Below are 16,159 nucleotides of genomic sequence, written 5' to 3'. Positions count from 1 at the left end.
AATATTTTTCTGACATCTGATTATATGATTTATAAATGTACAAATGTTGACATTATTTATTTTATTTCCATAGAAATACTCCTTCCTCATTGAAAAGATCATTTCCTGAGGACGCACCGACTGATATTTCCGACGTCCTTCAAGGTGAGATTGCTAGACTAGATCAAAGATTCAAGGTTTCACTTGATCCGACACATCAGCCTGGCTCAAGGTAATACAAGTGTTTAGTAAATCAATTATTTAGCTAATCAATTATTACGTTATTTTAGATCTATCCAATTATTGTGCTGCTTAGATGATAAATTTTTGCCAAGTGTACCTCCGGTATCGCTTTATGTTCCGGAAGATTATCCTCAAACTTCTCCTCAGCTCTCGATGGCAGAGCACGAGTACGGAATGACGGAGTTCCTATCTACTGTTCAAAAAGCTCTTCAGACTAGAATAACGAAATTACCTAGAAGGTAAGACAATTTACTATTCATTATCTACTTAATTGATATTTTTATTTATTTTTCTGCTTTAGGTTTTCGATTTCGCAGTTGTTAGACACGTGGGAGATGAGTGTCAGACAAGCATGCGCCCCAACTCAAGTTGCTCCATCAACGGCTACTGTACTATTGGGATTGTAAATTTATAAAACATAAAATAATTTTTCTGTATGTGTATCTTTCTTAAGAAAATTAAATAATTTAAATAATTTTTTGTGTTTGTTATTAAAATATAAAATTGTAATTTCAGACTGAAATTTTTCACTTTTTTACTTCCCGAAGGAGAAGTTTGTTTTCATCAAAAGATCAGATTCGCTAATTTTATGTTTTCTCGACGTTTCAAGCCATTCTGAATCGAATGAGACCAAATTTGGAAAAAGTATGTGTGTGTGTATGTGATCAGATTTTTTGCCGTAAATCGACGTTTTCTCGAAAGCGGCTGGGCCGATTTCAAAAATTTAAAAGCCATTCGATGTATCTCGACGAGGACTTCGTCAGTTTTGTGCGACGATCGGCCGAGACGTTTCTTTATAAATAGCAGGAAAGTGAAAAACTTTTAGTCCACGTTTTAGCCGCAATTCTGAACCGATTATGAAAATTCAAAAACCGTTCGAAAGATATTGATTGGGAATCGTGCTGATTAGTTTTTGGTAAAGATCTGCCGGGCCGTTTTCTTGTAATAATGTTAAAAAAAAATTTATTATTTTTTTGACGGTAGATACTATAGTACTAAAATACTACGGCCCTACGACAATTGGTTGAACTTTGAAAATTCGTCAAAGTTTGCAAAAATTGGTATCGTTTTTTGGCATTTGTCAAAATCAGATCTTTCATCGACGTTTTCTCAAAAACGCCTGAACCGATCTCAGAAATTGAATAGCCATTTGATGTATTTCGATGAGGACTATCGTTTGTCAGTTTTGTGCGCCAAGCCGTTTTTTCTTTTTGTAAAAAAAAGTGTTTTAATTTTCGTCTACATTTAAGCTCATCCTACCGAACTCGATTTTAAAAAATCAAAAACTGTTCGAAAGATATTAGTTGAGAATGTTACTGATTAGTTTTAGGTGAAAATCTACCGAGCCATTTTCTTGTAATTAACTGTTGAAAAAAAAAAATTTAAGCCGATTTTTACGGATTTTTGTTTAGCGATATATATCATGGTCTTATAGAACTTACTGTAATATTACGGTTTTACGATAAGTAGTTTAATTTTAAAAATTCATCAAAGTTTGAGAAAATAAGTAGTTTTTTGACGTTAGCTAAAATTAAAATAGACGATTTACTTGGTATAACAATGTAGTACTTGGTCTTAATAAACATATTAATAATAATAATACCATTAAAATCCTACGGAAACTGGTTCAAATATAACAATTGTTAATTTTTGAAAAGTTGCTTTTAGAAAATACTCCGAGTTAACGTGTTTGTTCGTTTTCAATTATGTGTAATAGATCCACTCATAAATTAATTTATTTTTATTGATTAAGTCGATTATTTACACATATCGGGAAGTTCATGTAACTTGCCTCAAGGCTAAATACCAATACCAACTAGTTAAACTCTGCTTCTTATTTATATAATCCGTACGTAATATGTACTTATGAATGTCAATAAAAATAAAAACACAACATTATCTTCAAATTTTATTGCAAAAATAAAAACAAAAGCTATACATCAAAAACAAAATCTTTGCACAAGTTTGTTTAAAAATTCTAACAAAATATATTCTATAAATTAAAAAATGACTCGATATTCGAAAATTCACATATTTAATATTCTCAAATGTTTATTCTGGAAACAAGTCAAAGTTCAAAGATTTCCTGAATTTGTAGTATCACTATGCGTTTGCTTAATATTCTGGTTGATTGTGGAGAGCGAAGTTAAACACGATGATTCATTAACAAGACGCATACCGGAATTGCGTTCGCAAAATGATTCCGTAGAAGAATATTCTTTTTCCCGTCACAAACTTGACGAAGAGAATAATGAGCGACGTTTGCAGTCACAAGGATTGCAGGACAGTTGGAATAAATGAGCCAATGCGGAATATCAAACGAAAGAAATCATCTAATATAGCAATGGTTTTTCATAGCAATCAATCAAATAATTTACATTTTACGATAAGAACTCATCAGAATAGTATGATCCACGACACTAGTTCTTGGAAAACTAAAGCAAAAAATTTTCAAAAGAAAACACATCGAAGTTTTCTTCAGATGCATGGTACTAATTTTCGTAATTTTGACATGCGCGTGAACAGACTGAACTCTAAAAGTGAGAATAGCAAGCATAGTTTCTTGGCAACAAGCATTCACATAATGGATGATAGAATCATCATGACGTTTCTGATCAAATTAGCGTTCGTATTTATCATAAAAACTGTTAAAGACGTTATGCTAGAACGTGAAACTCTCATGAAGTATATGATCATATCGTGCAATGTACCTGAAATTTTTATTTGGTTTGGCTACGTTATTCAACGAATGATCACAAACGTTGTCATTGCCTTTGTCCTGGCCCTTATTTTGAAGGATTATGAATTGACAAAATGGTACATCATTTGGATGTTTTTATCATTATTCTGCCTCTGTGGTATTGTTTTGGCGTTTCTAATATCTTGCATGACTGAAGACTACAACTTAAATATTTTAATTATGGCAATTTCCTGGTTTATGGTCTATCCCATATATGAGCCGGGTATGGAGAATTGTTTGTATTATTGCATTTGGCCGTGCTACGCTCTCCAACTTGGCTTTCAGGTAATTGATGAGACGACGTCAACGAGGAAATTTTTATATGAAGATGTATGGTCAGGTTCCTGGATCATAAAATCGATGAAAAAACCGAATTTGACAGCTATCATGCTCGTGATGCTTTTTGATGTCGTTTGGTTGTCACTGGCTACATATTTTCTGAATAAGATGCGGGATAATAAGTAAATAACTTTTTTAATAATAATGCATTGGTAATGCTAACCTTTTCTAGGTCTTGAAGTTTTAAAAAAAATTACTTGCAATTTGCATAAAAATCACACTTGCAAAAAGCTATTGATTGGAAATTACAAATTTTGTTAAATAGTTTGTTGATTTTTGTTTTATTTTATGGCCTGCTACATAAATAATTTTTTATAGCGCAAACGCAAAAGATTTGAACAATAAGATCGCCCAATATAAATTTTAATTTTTATAAGAATATTTGACATTACCGAATATTTAATAAACACATTAGAGTTGCAACATAAGGAACAATATGATCTTCGCAAAAATAAAAGTGCTACTTTTTAAAATTCAGCATTAGCGATATTATAAAATTTCATATATTATTTTTTTCGCTTTTACCATTTTATATAACACTGGCACGCAAAAACTAAAGCATCTATTTGTTATGTCTAAATTTGTTATTTGTTAATGTAAAATGCTCAGATGTTATAAATGGAATAATATTGCATATATTTTGATGAATCACTATTAAAACTTGTAGCAAATGAATTATTTAATCTTTGTTCTTGACAAGCATTTTCGTTCATCCTAAATAAATTTATTTCTAATAGATATGGAACTATATGGTGTTTCGTGCCATTTTTCTGGTTGGTTGAGCTTCTAGGTGAACTTTGTGGTTTCAAAGTATTTGGCACATCTGCAATATCTTTACTGCCTCGTTTTCCAAATGAGAAAGCAGAAGTTGGAATAATTGCTATAACTTTGTCACGAGTATATAAAGTATATAGGTAAGGTTGAAAACAAGCGTAGATTTTTTTAAAAATCCGCTCACTCTAACTTAAGTTAATTAAACACTTTAAATATTAGATATCCCAATGTAAAGTTTGATAAGCAATTAGTTTGAATAAGCTTCAGAAACATATATATATATATATATATATATATAAATATATATATATATATGAAATTTAGGGTCGGTTTTGGACCCTCAAGGAAACGCACAGTGGCAGTAAGAAATTTTAGTGCAGAGTTTGAAAAAAATACTAATACTGTAATTATGGGTGAACGTTATGGTGGAAAATCGACATTAGTCAATATTATGGCCGGTACTGTTTATCCTACTCTTGGACGAGTAGTTGTCAATGGAAATGTAGGATTTTGTGCGCAGGTTGGAAAAGATAAATATACAATCAGATTTCGAATAAATAAATATATTATTGCGATATATTCGTCCTTTTTATAATTAGGGCAATATTCATTGTGAACACATGAGCATTTTGGATCTACTGATATATTTTGGAATGCTACGAGGGTATGACCTACCTCGAGCTAAAACAGAATCTGCTAAACTGCTATTAGAGCTAAATCTTTTTGATTATTACAATGCTTCCACATCATCTTTGCGACCGAATCAACTTAGAAAATTGTCTATAGCTTTGGCAGTGATTGGAGAAGTAGACATATTGTTACTAGATCAACCAACGGCAGGTTTAGACACGACAACTCAGAGAGAAATTTGGAGTTTCCTTTTGAAGTACCGTGGTGTAAAAACATTAATCATAACAACTGAAGATTCCTCAGAAGCAGAATTGCTGGCGGATAAATTAGCAATAGTTTATCGAGGATCTTTGCAGTGTCTTGGTTCACCATGGTAAGAAAAATTACAAACCACATGATTAAAAATTTTGTTTAAGTAGTATCTGCAATATTTAATAAACTGTAATTTATTAGATTACTAATTTAAATGAAATAAATTTGCTTAAGGTAAATTGACCTCAAGTTTTTATGGATATTTATCTATTGATGACAATCAAAATCAATCGAATTTGGCAGATCTTCACTACTTGGTCCCTAAACTCATTTAGAGTTTATAAGATTCTAAGACTTCTAGCTAATCAAACAAAATATGCTAAAGAAATCAAAAATCAATATATGCATTGTTAATTTTTTCCAAAGGTACATCAAAGGATTATTTCGATACGGTTATACATTGACCATGATCTGTTCCAATGTCTTTTACCCTCAACGAGTCATCGATCTTGTGAAGAGACATATTTCCGTAACTGAAACCGTGCATGATGCAAATCCGATATTTGTGGTAACTTTGCCTGTACTGGAAACACATAAATTTCCAAATTTATTCGAAGAAATTGAAAATTATAAGAACTACTTGGGCATAATAACTTTCATTTGGAACAAGCTGTAATGGAAGACGTATTTACTGGGGTAAGTATTTAGGTTGATTTTATAGGATTTTGCTTTCCAATCGTTTGATACATATCTGATAAGTAAATTTATTATTCAGGCTCCTGGTGAATTGCCAGACATGCCTCTTTCTCTAGTTCTACATGACGCAAGTAGACAAAATATGGCGGAAGATTTCGAACAAGGCAGTTCTAGTCGAAAATACAGAATACAATGGAAGGGAACTCTTCTTATTTATCGACAGTTTATTTCATTGGCATATAGAAAATTAGCATGTATGATTATGAATTGGATGCCCTATACACTCATTTTTACGTTGTCAATGGTTGCAGTTATTATTTCATTACTGCATCTAGAACCAATGGTAAGAAATAAAAGAAGAAAGAAAAACAATTCATTATAAATGAATGAATCAGATGTACGATGTATTTAATTTAGAGGAAATTTTTAAATATGTTTATTAAATTTTAGGATACCAAATACAGAAGAAATTGTCCTCCTCGTATAGACACAGCTTTGATATTTAGAAACATCAGACAAGAATTTCAAACTGAATTTTGGACTGATGCTGTATTGAATCAGATCACAAATTTTAGTGAACGTATACAATATTACGATTCTAGAATGGTAGACTAAAGACATATCAATATATTTTTTAAACCACATAGAAAATGGTATAAACTATAAATTCTCAATTGCAGAAAATTAAACATTTGGGAAAAATTACTCCAGCAACTGTTGTGTTTGAACTTACCGATTATAAACAGAATTTTTTGCAAGTTCATTTATTTAGTAACAACTTCTGCCATGATATAATATTAAATGATCTGTTGGCAAACATCGTTTTAAAGATTGAAAAGGATAATCCACTAATGATACAGACAAAAGTTGTAAAAGAAGATGGATATAATGATTTATACTATGTCTCTTCAAATTACTGGTAATTAGAAGTTGTACTAATGTGTATGAAAATAATTGGATATCAAAAATAACCTTTTTTTCTCAGGTGCCCAATTATTGGTTTTGTATTCGCCTTTGCGATTCCAATTGCAGCATCAGTTCCTTACGCAGAAAAATCTAATTTTTTCAAACAACAAATGCACTATGCTGGAGTATCTTCTTTAATGTATTGGATAACAATTGCTCTAGTGGATATTTTATTCTACACAATTTACAGTTTGTGCTTACTTCTATGCTTGATGTGGTTTTCCGACAGCGATTATACTTCATCAGAGTGGCAGCTTGTATTTTTTATAATGTTTTTGTACAGCATGGTTGGAACTTGTACTTCTTATCTAACTACATTTTATTTTAATTCTAAGCAAACCGGGTATGTGGTAATATTTACAATATCAGTCATCTCCATAGCTGCTCCAGAAGCATGGTACAAATGGAGAAGCGATATAATCCGGAATTTATCCAGATACAGTTCTTTGCATGATGTCAGAAAAATCAGTTTCTTAGAAACAGAGTACATTATTTTTACGATTACTAAAACTTTAGCACAACTTATACCTTCCGTAGCATTCAGCCAAGGGTTGCACGATCTATTTTTTGTATTAACCAAACTTTCGAATTGTCAACTCAGCAAAATGGAACCGCCTGAAACGTGTGACAAAATATATAATAGACTGTACGATTGTTGTCAAATGAGGTGTAATTTAACAAAATTTTATAATTTTGATTGCCCCGATGAATTATCAACAAAACTTCTTTATCAATCCGGCGTACTACAAGCAATTTTGTTCTTGATTCTGGATTTGGTTATAGTAATTTTAATATTATACCTGTATGAGGCGCGGATTCTAAATAATGAAACTTATAGCAATTATGGAACTTTGGTCATACCAACGGATAATGAAGTATTACAAGAAAAATTTGCAATAGAACAAATTTTAGCAAATACTCTTAGTGATGCCAGCACATCGCAGAATTATAAACTGCTCGTTTCACGAATACACAAGAGGTTTGTATTGTATGCCAATACTTAATTCATTAATTCATTTATTTAACGTCTCATATGTTTTCAGGTATGGCAAAACTATAGGTGCCGGTGGTTTAACATTTGGTGTACTGGCTAATACTGGATTTGCACTATTAGGAAACAGTAAATCAGGGAAAACAACAATTATGCGTATTTTGAGTGGATCAGAAGTATCATTTGGTGGAGATGCCTTTATCGGAAATGCCAGACTGACAAAACATGGCTCCAAATATCTAAGTCAAATAACACACTGTGATGAAACTTCCACATATACAGAAGCCTTAAGCATTGAAGATACATTGCATCTTCTGATGACGTTAAATGGTTATAGTGATTCTTATAGAAGGGAAAGAATCAATATGTTTATAAAAGCAATGCAATTAGAAGATTATAGACGGAAGAAGGTGAAATATATTTTTCATAAATACTATATTATTTCTAATTAATCCATTCTAGGTACACGATGTGAATCAAGATGTCCGGCGAAGGTTTGCGATCGCCCAAGCACTTCTTTGCGGCCGAGATCTTGTCCTACTCGATGAACCCACCCGTGGCCTAACCCACGTGTCCAAAAGGCTCATTTGGAGAATGATTCGACATTATGTGCTTCAAGGAGGCACCATACTACTGGCATCATCCAATCTTATAGAATGCGAAGCTTTGTGCAATCGTATTGGAATCTTAGAAAATGGACAAATCGAATATATTTGCACAACCACGACCCTCAATAGAAAGTAAGGAGAAATAATATATGCTTACCAAATTGAATTTAAAATAATTTTATAAATTTGATTACTACTTTATTCAGATATTTGTAAAATGAATAATTAATACAACCAAGAAAGTAAATGAATACTAATATCAAATTATTTTGGCCATATAATATTTTCAAAATTTGAGTCAAGTAATTAATTTTCCAGCTTATTTAGTGCTATGCTATCGATCGTAGTAAAGATTAGTCACCCAGGTCTGCTTTATTTAAAAAATAAAGCATTTGTACTTTTTGTGATAAGTTAATTTCTACCAAATTTAAAAATATATAAAGTGTTCTGACAATAATTTGCAGCCAATTATACAAAAATATGTTTATTGATTTTTATTCTTTTTATTAATATGTTATTTACATTTTAGAGTCAATCGCTATTATAGCGTTTTATTGAAGCTGCGAATATTAGCTATATCTAAGCAAGGAATACTTTCTTTGAAAAGAGATTTAGAGGTATATTTTTATAAACATTTTTTTAAATTATAAATATTGCACATGATAATTAAAATTTCATTTATGTTTTTTTTTTAACAGTCTCGCTTCCGAATGCAAGAGTCAAATGATTATCCAGAGTTCATATGTTACAGGTAACATTAAGTGTTATTCTTTGTATTAAAATTTCGTTATTATTATTAATTATAATTATTTTGTCCACCTGTTCTTTATTGTCTCAAATCTGACTAACTCTGTTATTATTGGAAATGTAAAATGATGATCAGATGATTATTTTCTATAAACCGTGTTTATGGACAAGGAATTATATATTGAACTATCTGACCCAGCAAATGTTGTTTTGCTGAGTAAGGTATATTTTAAACAATTTCTAGAGAATCAAAAATACTAATACTTTAAGTGTATAAGGGTATGTTGTTTCAATGCTATATGCAATAAGGTATTATAAAAACAATAAATCCCATTAGTTTGTCTATATTTTGTCAACACAATCAAACTGGAAGTTTTATGCACTTTCTATAGAAAACTTAGTAAATCCATCCAAGTCCTTTTTGGTCTTTCGACTTATTGATTACGTTTCAAGTTTTTCAGATTCTTTTTGGATTCTTTTTGTGTATAATTGTAAATAATACTACTGAGCTTATACAAAATTTTCAAATTTTTGCGAAGAGAGATAAAAAATGAATTAAGCATTTCTTCTTTGACCAGTTTTTTGAAAAGTTTCAAGTAACATTCGATGAATTAAAGTAAATTTAATAAAAAGTATATATGTAGAGCAGGGCGAGGCACAAAGGTCCAATTTGACTTTGAGCAAATATAAACTATATTGTGAAAACCATAACAATTATATCACAACAAATAACACATATCAAACGAACAATTATCTGACTATGTTCAGTAAACTGCCTTCTACTTCATCATTGTAGAAATGTGTCTTTCAAAAATTTGTTATCCAGACCTTTTTACCCTATAGGCGGGGTAACTTGAAACAGGCAGGTGGCAAAAAGGTTTAAAGCCTTACTAAAATTTTAAAGGTATTTTACAAAATAATTACATTTTTAACTAATCCTAGCTAACAACGGAAGAAAATACTTTTATTATGGATTTTCAAAGATTACCGTTCATCTTCCCCAATTCAAAGATTATCGTTTTCAAACTGGTTATACATCTTTTTTCCTCTACTTTCAAATATTGTTGTTAAAAAATGCTTAACTTTACTGATTTTTGACACATCAGTGGTGGACCGTTTTAACCCCAGACCTCTGGGAAATTATAACTGGGAAAATGTTATTTGACAAAATGTCCATTTGATCGATACCAAATTTAGGTTCTGAATTTAAATAACATAAATAAAAAATAATATAACCTAGAAAAAGTTTTATAAATACCAATGAGTATATAATTATACAAATAAGAGCACCGTGTTTTGAAAAATATGCCAAAAAGTGCATCTTGATATTAACATTTCAAAAAAGTTGATATTTTGAGTCTCTAGTTTACTAACATTTTAGTATATAAATAAAATACAAACGAAATCACTTACTACAATTTAATCATAATTGAATAATGTTCAAGTAAAACATCCTTTTAAACATCAAAATTAAATGCTATGTCAGATATTTTTACTGATTCATTGTAATAATTTTTTCCTAACTCAAAATTCTTTAGCTTTCCTCAATACACATTATTCTTGCTAAATAATTAATATTCAACTGCTGAACTATAGTAATGAATCTAAATTTAAAATATTATTTATTAACCTTAATCTAGTGTATCTCAATCTGATGCATCTTTGTCGGATTTATTCACAACTTTGGATCAAATCAAGAAAACAAATCGTATCCTAGAAGATTACAATATAAGTGAAGAACGATTGCGTATAACAGCAATTAAGAAAAAAGGAATTAAATTTATCAAAGATGAAAGACGAAGGACCGAGGATTATTTAAGTGCTTTAAAGGTGAGAAAAAGATCGCCACGTCGTCAGTAGCTCTTATAATATACTTTTATCAAAATAAGTTTATAAAATTATAAAAATAAAATAAAACACATAAAATTCTATAGTTGCTATTTATATATTGTATGCGTAAATAAAAATATTGATTGATTTTTTTTAGTATTGAACTAATAATTCATGACAATGGCCTAAGTCTCAAACCAAAGAGACGTTGTTTCAATTAATTGTATTCATGTGAATATTATTATTTACTTTATTATTAATAATATATTATTTACTTCCCGAAGGAGAAGTCTGTTTTAATAAAAAAATCTGATTCGCTAATTTTGTGTATTCTCAGTGTTTCAAGCGATTCTGAATCGAATGAGACTAAATTTGGAAAAAGTATGTGTGTGTATGTGTAAACAGATTTTTAGTCTGGTTTGTAATAAAGTAAATAATTAGATACATAAAATGTATTAATAACGAGATTAAAATTCGAAATCTTATTCATAAATATAGTAATTTTTTTTTTTTGAAACAATGGATATATATGGCCTAATAAAATATTTTTTTTTTTGGGAATTCTGATTACTAAAAATTTAAGGTGCTGCTTCAATTATTTGTTGCCAATGGAATCTGGCAAAATTATTGCAGTGGATAGTATTTGAGATTTTATGTATACCTACATCAAATGATAAAGATTATTATATTTTTCAATAATAATTCAGAACAATTTATTGAATATTTAATATCACAAATATAATGTTTTTAATTCCGACGCAGAAATAAACTAGTGTGAGATATTTTGCCTCAAGAAAAATTGCAATAACAACCTAGCATTAATGATTAATGTTTTTTTATAATTTGAACGCCTTGTCGTAGACCCTTGATTTTATATGTATTTTTATTGAAATAAAAACCAACTATATATCTAAACAAAGGTAAATTAAAATCCTAAAAATATTAGACTATTCTGTATCCCCATCAAAATATTTTGTGCACTTTGATCGCTTGCTTTTCGGTTGTTTTAAAAAATAATGTCATTAGAATGTTTCCAAAATAACAAAACAATGCATCACATTTTTTAATTTTTCAAAACTATAAATGTTATCAATGTTCTAATAATGCGTATATTTTTATAATATTTCAATAATCTAAAACCGTTTAACTTATCAATAAAAATATTTACTTCTGATATGGATCTAATAACTTGTTGATTGCGTTTTCGTGTATAGTTAATTTAATTTGTTTATATTATTTAATGATGTTACTGAACTGGTGAACAGATTGGAATGTTTATAATTGATTCAATTTTGTGTATAAATACCCAGCGAGCTATTGAGGAAGTATTCAGTTCCAAGAAGTAACAAGAATCGATAAGTGTTCCTTGAATTGTTAAATTCGCATACAACATCAGCCAAAATGAAATTCTTTGCGGTGACATTTGTGGCCTTTATGGTAAGTAGAAGTCTTGGTAAGGTAAAAAATAAAAAATAAATATTATAGGCAATTCAAGTAGTATTATTACTAGTGGCCAGATTTGCTTTGCATTAATATGCAAGCGTATATGACCACGTGGTTTCAAAATTAATAGTTATTGTTTACTAAGAGTAAATAATTATTTTATAAAGATAAAACCAATTCTTATTGTACAGATATTGCAATTTTAGATAAAACTTTATACCCTGCTCAGACAAAAGCATATTTATAAGAAAATGTACAAAACCTATTTCTGTCTTATACAAAACAAATGCATTTAATAAAATTAACAAAATTAACATTTTTATTTTTAATTTATATAGGTATTTTTGGCGGTTACTTCTGCTCCAATAGAAGAAGCAGATGACTCCGAATGCTGCCATTGCTGCTGCGTGGAACCATACTTGAACAACTTGTTGGAAGGTACCGTAATTGGTGAACTCAAAATGGAACCAAAACAATACGACCACGATCACCATGAACCAGGACAACATCCCGGTGGAATGAAATCCCACAAACATTAGATTTTAGATGTTCAAGTTAATTTCTGATGATCTTTAATTGTTTTAGAATTTTTAGATGAAATTTATTTTAATTATTAATTATAAGTTATATTGAATAAATTGAATTAGTTAAAATATGTCTTTTCATTTTTTACTGGTTAAGTTTTAATCCGGGCTCGCCCGTAGGAAAGCGGTTAAGAGCGATGGGATCTGAATCAGAGGTCCCGGGTTCGATACCCACTTCGAGCAGCCTGTTGTCAGACAGCAGTGAAAACGATTTTTGTCCCATTACTAGTGATGGACGTTGAATCAACGAACGGTTATTTTCAACCGTTTCTTCTTCGTTAACTAACTAACCGTTTCGTCGCAACGAAATAACTAGTTGAAAATCTACTAGTTTCGAAACAGTTGAAAACATGGCGGCCAGTTAGTTTTTTCAACGATATAGGAATTCGTTCGTTGTCGAAAACGAATGTAGGCAGGTACCTGCGTCGGAAAGGATCAACTAATACTATGAAAATCGCTTATTGTTAGGCTACTGCTTTTATAATATTGCAAATGTACATGTACATCTTAAAAGAAACTTGCAACACGCGCCAAATCGTTTAATTTTAGAAAATCAGTTATATTTATTATAGTTTTCAATGGTTAATATTTTTCATAAAAATCTCATAGCATTTGTCTTGTAATAATTTTTTTAAACTAAACCTGAAAATTGATTTTTTATTTTTCATAACATTTTATATAACTATACATTATTATATTGCTATTTTTATATAACATGTAAATTCGATGTTTTAGTATATGGCTTTGCTGTAATGAAAATATTTAAGTTTTTCAAATTAAACCCACCTCTACCCATTACTATAACTACCTTACGGTTAGTTAACGGAAAAGTCTAGTATATCGTTTTTATATGACTGTCTTTTTGATAAAAAAATTCTGCTCGAATTGCTAGGTCGTTTTACTGCTTTTAGAAAGAAAATTATACAATAATGTATAACAAATAACTATTAGTACATCTTGAAAAGAGAACACTGTCTTATCACTGCATAGATTTATTCTTGAGAATGGGTTACTTTTTTAACTCGAATCCCCATTTAATTTACAAAACTTGACATAAACTAATAATCATCATAATATAAAATTACTAAATCAAAACAAAAATATTTCATGAATTAATTGAACAAAAAAATAATACATAACAAATAAAATTCTACTTTTCTATGGCAGACAGCCGTCCGAAAATAGCCAATTGTTAAAAAAAGATCAGTATCAGAGTCGCCATTGATAGGAGTGTGTTATTATGCATAATATGTGTATTAAAAACCATTTGAAAATTACAAAGTTTTGTATGGAAATAGAATGAAAAACATTTCAAAAATTTTGCATAGCGTCGAATCTTCAATAAAAAATGACACAAGTTTTCACTTTTAATTCATTTATCGCATACCTAAAAAATTTTTTTTTTATTTCAAAATTTTTTCATGCTATTTTCATACGAAGTTTGATTGAATTGCGCTATATCTAAACTTCAATATTAAGAGCTAAAACTTTCAGAGAATTGTTTTTTTATCAATTTGGAACCATTTGAGCCCCTGGGAGCAAGGAAATTCGAAAATGTCCATATTAAGGACCACCCTATGATATATATATATATATATATATATATATAAAGATATGTACATATATAACTCATATATTTTCCACTATACATACATGTTAATTCAACTCTTGTATAAATTTAATATAAAGTGAATAATTTAAACAGTGTGACAAGAATGAATTCTTCTATGTGACAAAAAAATAATATTTGAAGGTGTGATCGCCAGCTTTCGACAAATTAATTGCCAAAAGATTTACTAAATGTCTATGTAGGACAGTTGTAAATATATTGTTGATTAAAAAATTCTTTCAACAAATGCGACGTATCGCTCTTACATTGTCATTTTAGCTCATAGGAATCTTCATGTATTTCTGATTGCTAAATAAAACGAGTTAAAAAAAAAATGCGACGTATAAATTATTTCATGAAAAAACATCAATTAAAAATCACGTACCTCTCATCAGGAAATGTCACCTCCATTTCGTAACCATCTTGGTTAATATATTTTATTTGTTCTTTACTGAACGGGCGATTACTTGCAGTAAATATAATTGGGTTTCAGATTATAGCGTGATTTGCATTGAAACATTTAGTATTGTTTTATTACACTCACACATACACACACATATAAATATATAATATATATGTACATATATAATTATAATTATAATTACAATCCTTTCGGATTAACTGAGTCTCGCTTAATCAGCCTAAAATTGCACTTGAACTATCATTTATAAATACCAATATCTTCCAAAAATTCTGTATTATCAGATTGCATTTCGTTTATCAAAACAATTACTCTAGCAACACTCAACAATAATTTTCTTTTACTACTGCACGCCACATACTGAAACTGACTATTTTATAGCATCATCCATAGCCATAACCTGGCGGCTCTTCAGGAACTAGACACTTGTACTGTCAACAGTTATGAACCTGAACTATTCCTATTGCCAATAGATAAATTTTATTATCATCTGGTAACAATTCCCAGTTTTGCAGCGTTTTCAGCCTATATAAATTGTCCGAATATACTACATCATATCATTGTGTATTTGGAGCTCGTGGCGACCTAGCAAGGGTAAGTGTTTATGAAATAATTTGCATTATGTAACAATTTTATATGTTTGGTTTTAAATAAATGGCATGTTTGTGTTTGGATTGATCTGCCTTGACTCGATTTCATATCGATCTATCGTTTTTTTTAATTTTTATATTTTTATGTATTTGTGCTGAGTTGCCGTAATGTTTTTTGTTGTAAAAATACTTTATTTTAGCCTCTAATCTCTGGATTACCATAAATAATTAAATGCGTCTTACGTATATGCCATCAATATTTGCATCAACACTTTATTGAATTTTACATGATTTTTTGTTCCTTAAATAATGATAAAGTTTTGAGAAAACAAACAATTTAGGACATATTTTGTGATATTCGAGATACAATAAATTAATTTTATTACATGATTCTGTATTTTGAATATTTACAATTGACTAATGCTTGTTTTGATTGTTTGACTAATACTCATGTATTTCTTTCACTTATTCCAGGGTTTTATACAATGTTTTGCACAGGGGCGGACAACTTCGGAAACTTATTGTGCATTAGTTTTTTGATATTATCCTATCTATTTTTTAATTAATAATTTGATTTTATATTAGTTATATTTACTTATTTTAATCATCCTGGGTTATTTGTGTCCAAACTTTTTATTTTTTTGTTTTGTTCGTGCGAGGACTTTAATTCGAAAATTCGTTGATCGTTCATCGCTTAAGACGATTTTTAAAGTCGGG

The 16,159-nt window shown here is 29.7% G+C and overlaps 2 protein-coding genes across 2 annotated transcripts; both read left to right on the top strand.

Annotated features, from left to right (window-relative positions):
* Positions 1-73: 73 nt before the first annotated feature.
* Positions 74-636, top strand: LOC113369264 (mediator of RNA polymerase II transcription subunit 15-like; the record flags this gene model as incomplete). Its single annotated transcript, XM_026610048.1, has 3 exons — positions 74-211; positions 270-461; positions 524-636. Coding segments are annotated over 3 exons (436 nt in total), but the record flags the coding sequence as incomplete, so codon positions are not given.
* A 3,848-nt stretch (positions 637-4,484) lies between these two features.
* On the top strand, positions 4,485-12,141 carry LOC113369262 (ATP-binding cassette sub-family A member 2-like). Its single transcript, XM_026610046.1, has 14 exons — positions 4,485-4,595; positions 4,675-5,078; positions 5,384-5,525; positions 5,733-5,996; positions 6,104-6,259; positions 6,334-6,572; positions 6,639-6,876; positions 6,955-7,598; positions 7,663-8,020; positions 8,073-8,350; positions 8,748-8,835; positions 8,917-8,969; positions 10,606-10,795; positions 12,106-12,141. Exons 1-14 carry the CDS (start codon positions 4,485-4,487, stop codon positions 12,139-12,141), a joined length of 3,201 nt encoding a protein of 1,066 aa, XP_026465831.1.
* Positions 12,142-16,159: the final 4,018 nt, after the last annotated feature.

The sequence above is a fragment of the Ctenocephalides felis genome, unplaced genomic scaffold (assembly GCF_003426905.1).
Source record: "Ctenocephalides felis isolate EL2017-DRISC unplaced genomic scaffold, ASM342690v1 CF-g0.4_SCAFFOLD_01186, whole genome shotgun sequence".
NCBI classification, from domain to species: Eukaryota; Metazoa; Arthropoda; class Insecta; order Siphonaptera; family Pulicidae; genus Ctenocephalides; species Ctenocephalides felis.
Note: the sequence above shows the minus strand (reverse complement) of the source record. Positions and strands in the feature narration are given on the sequence as shown.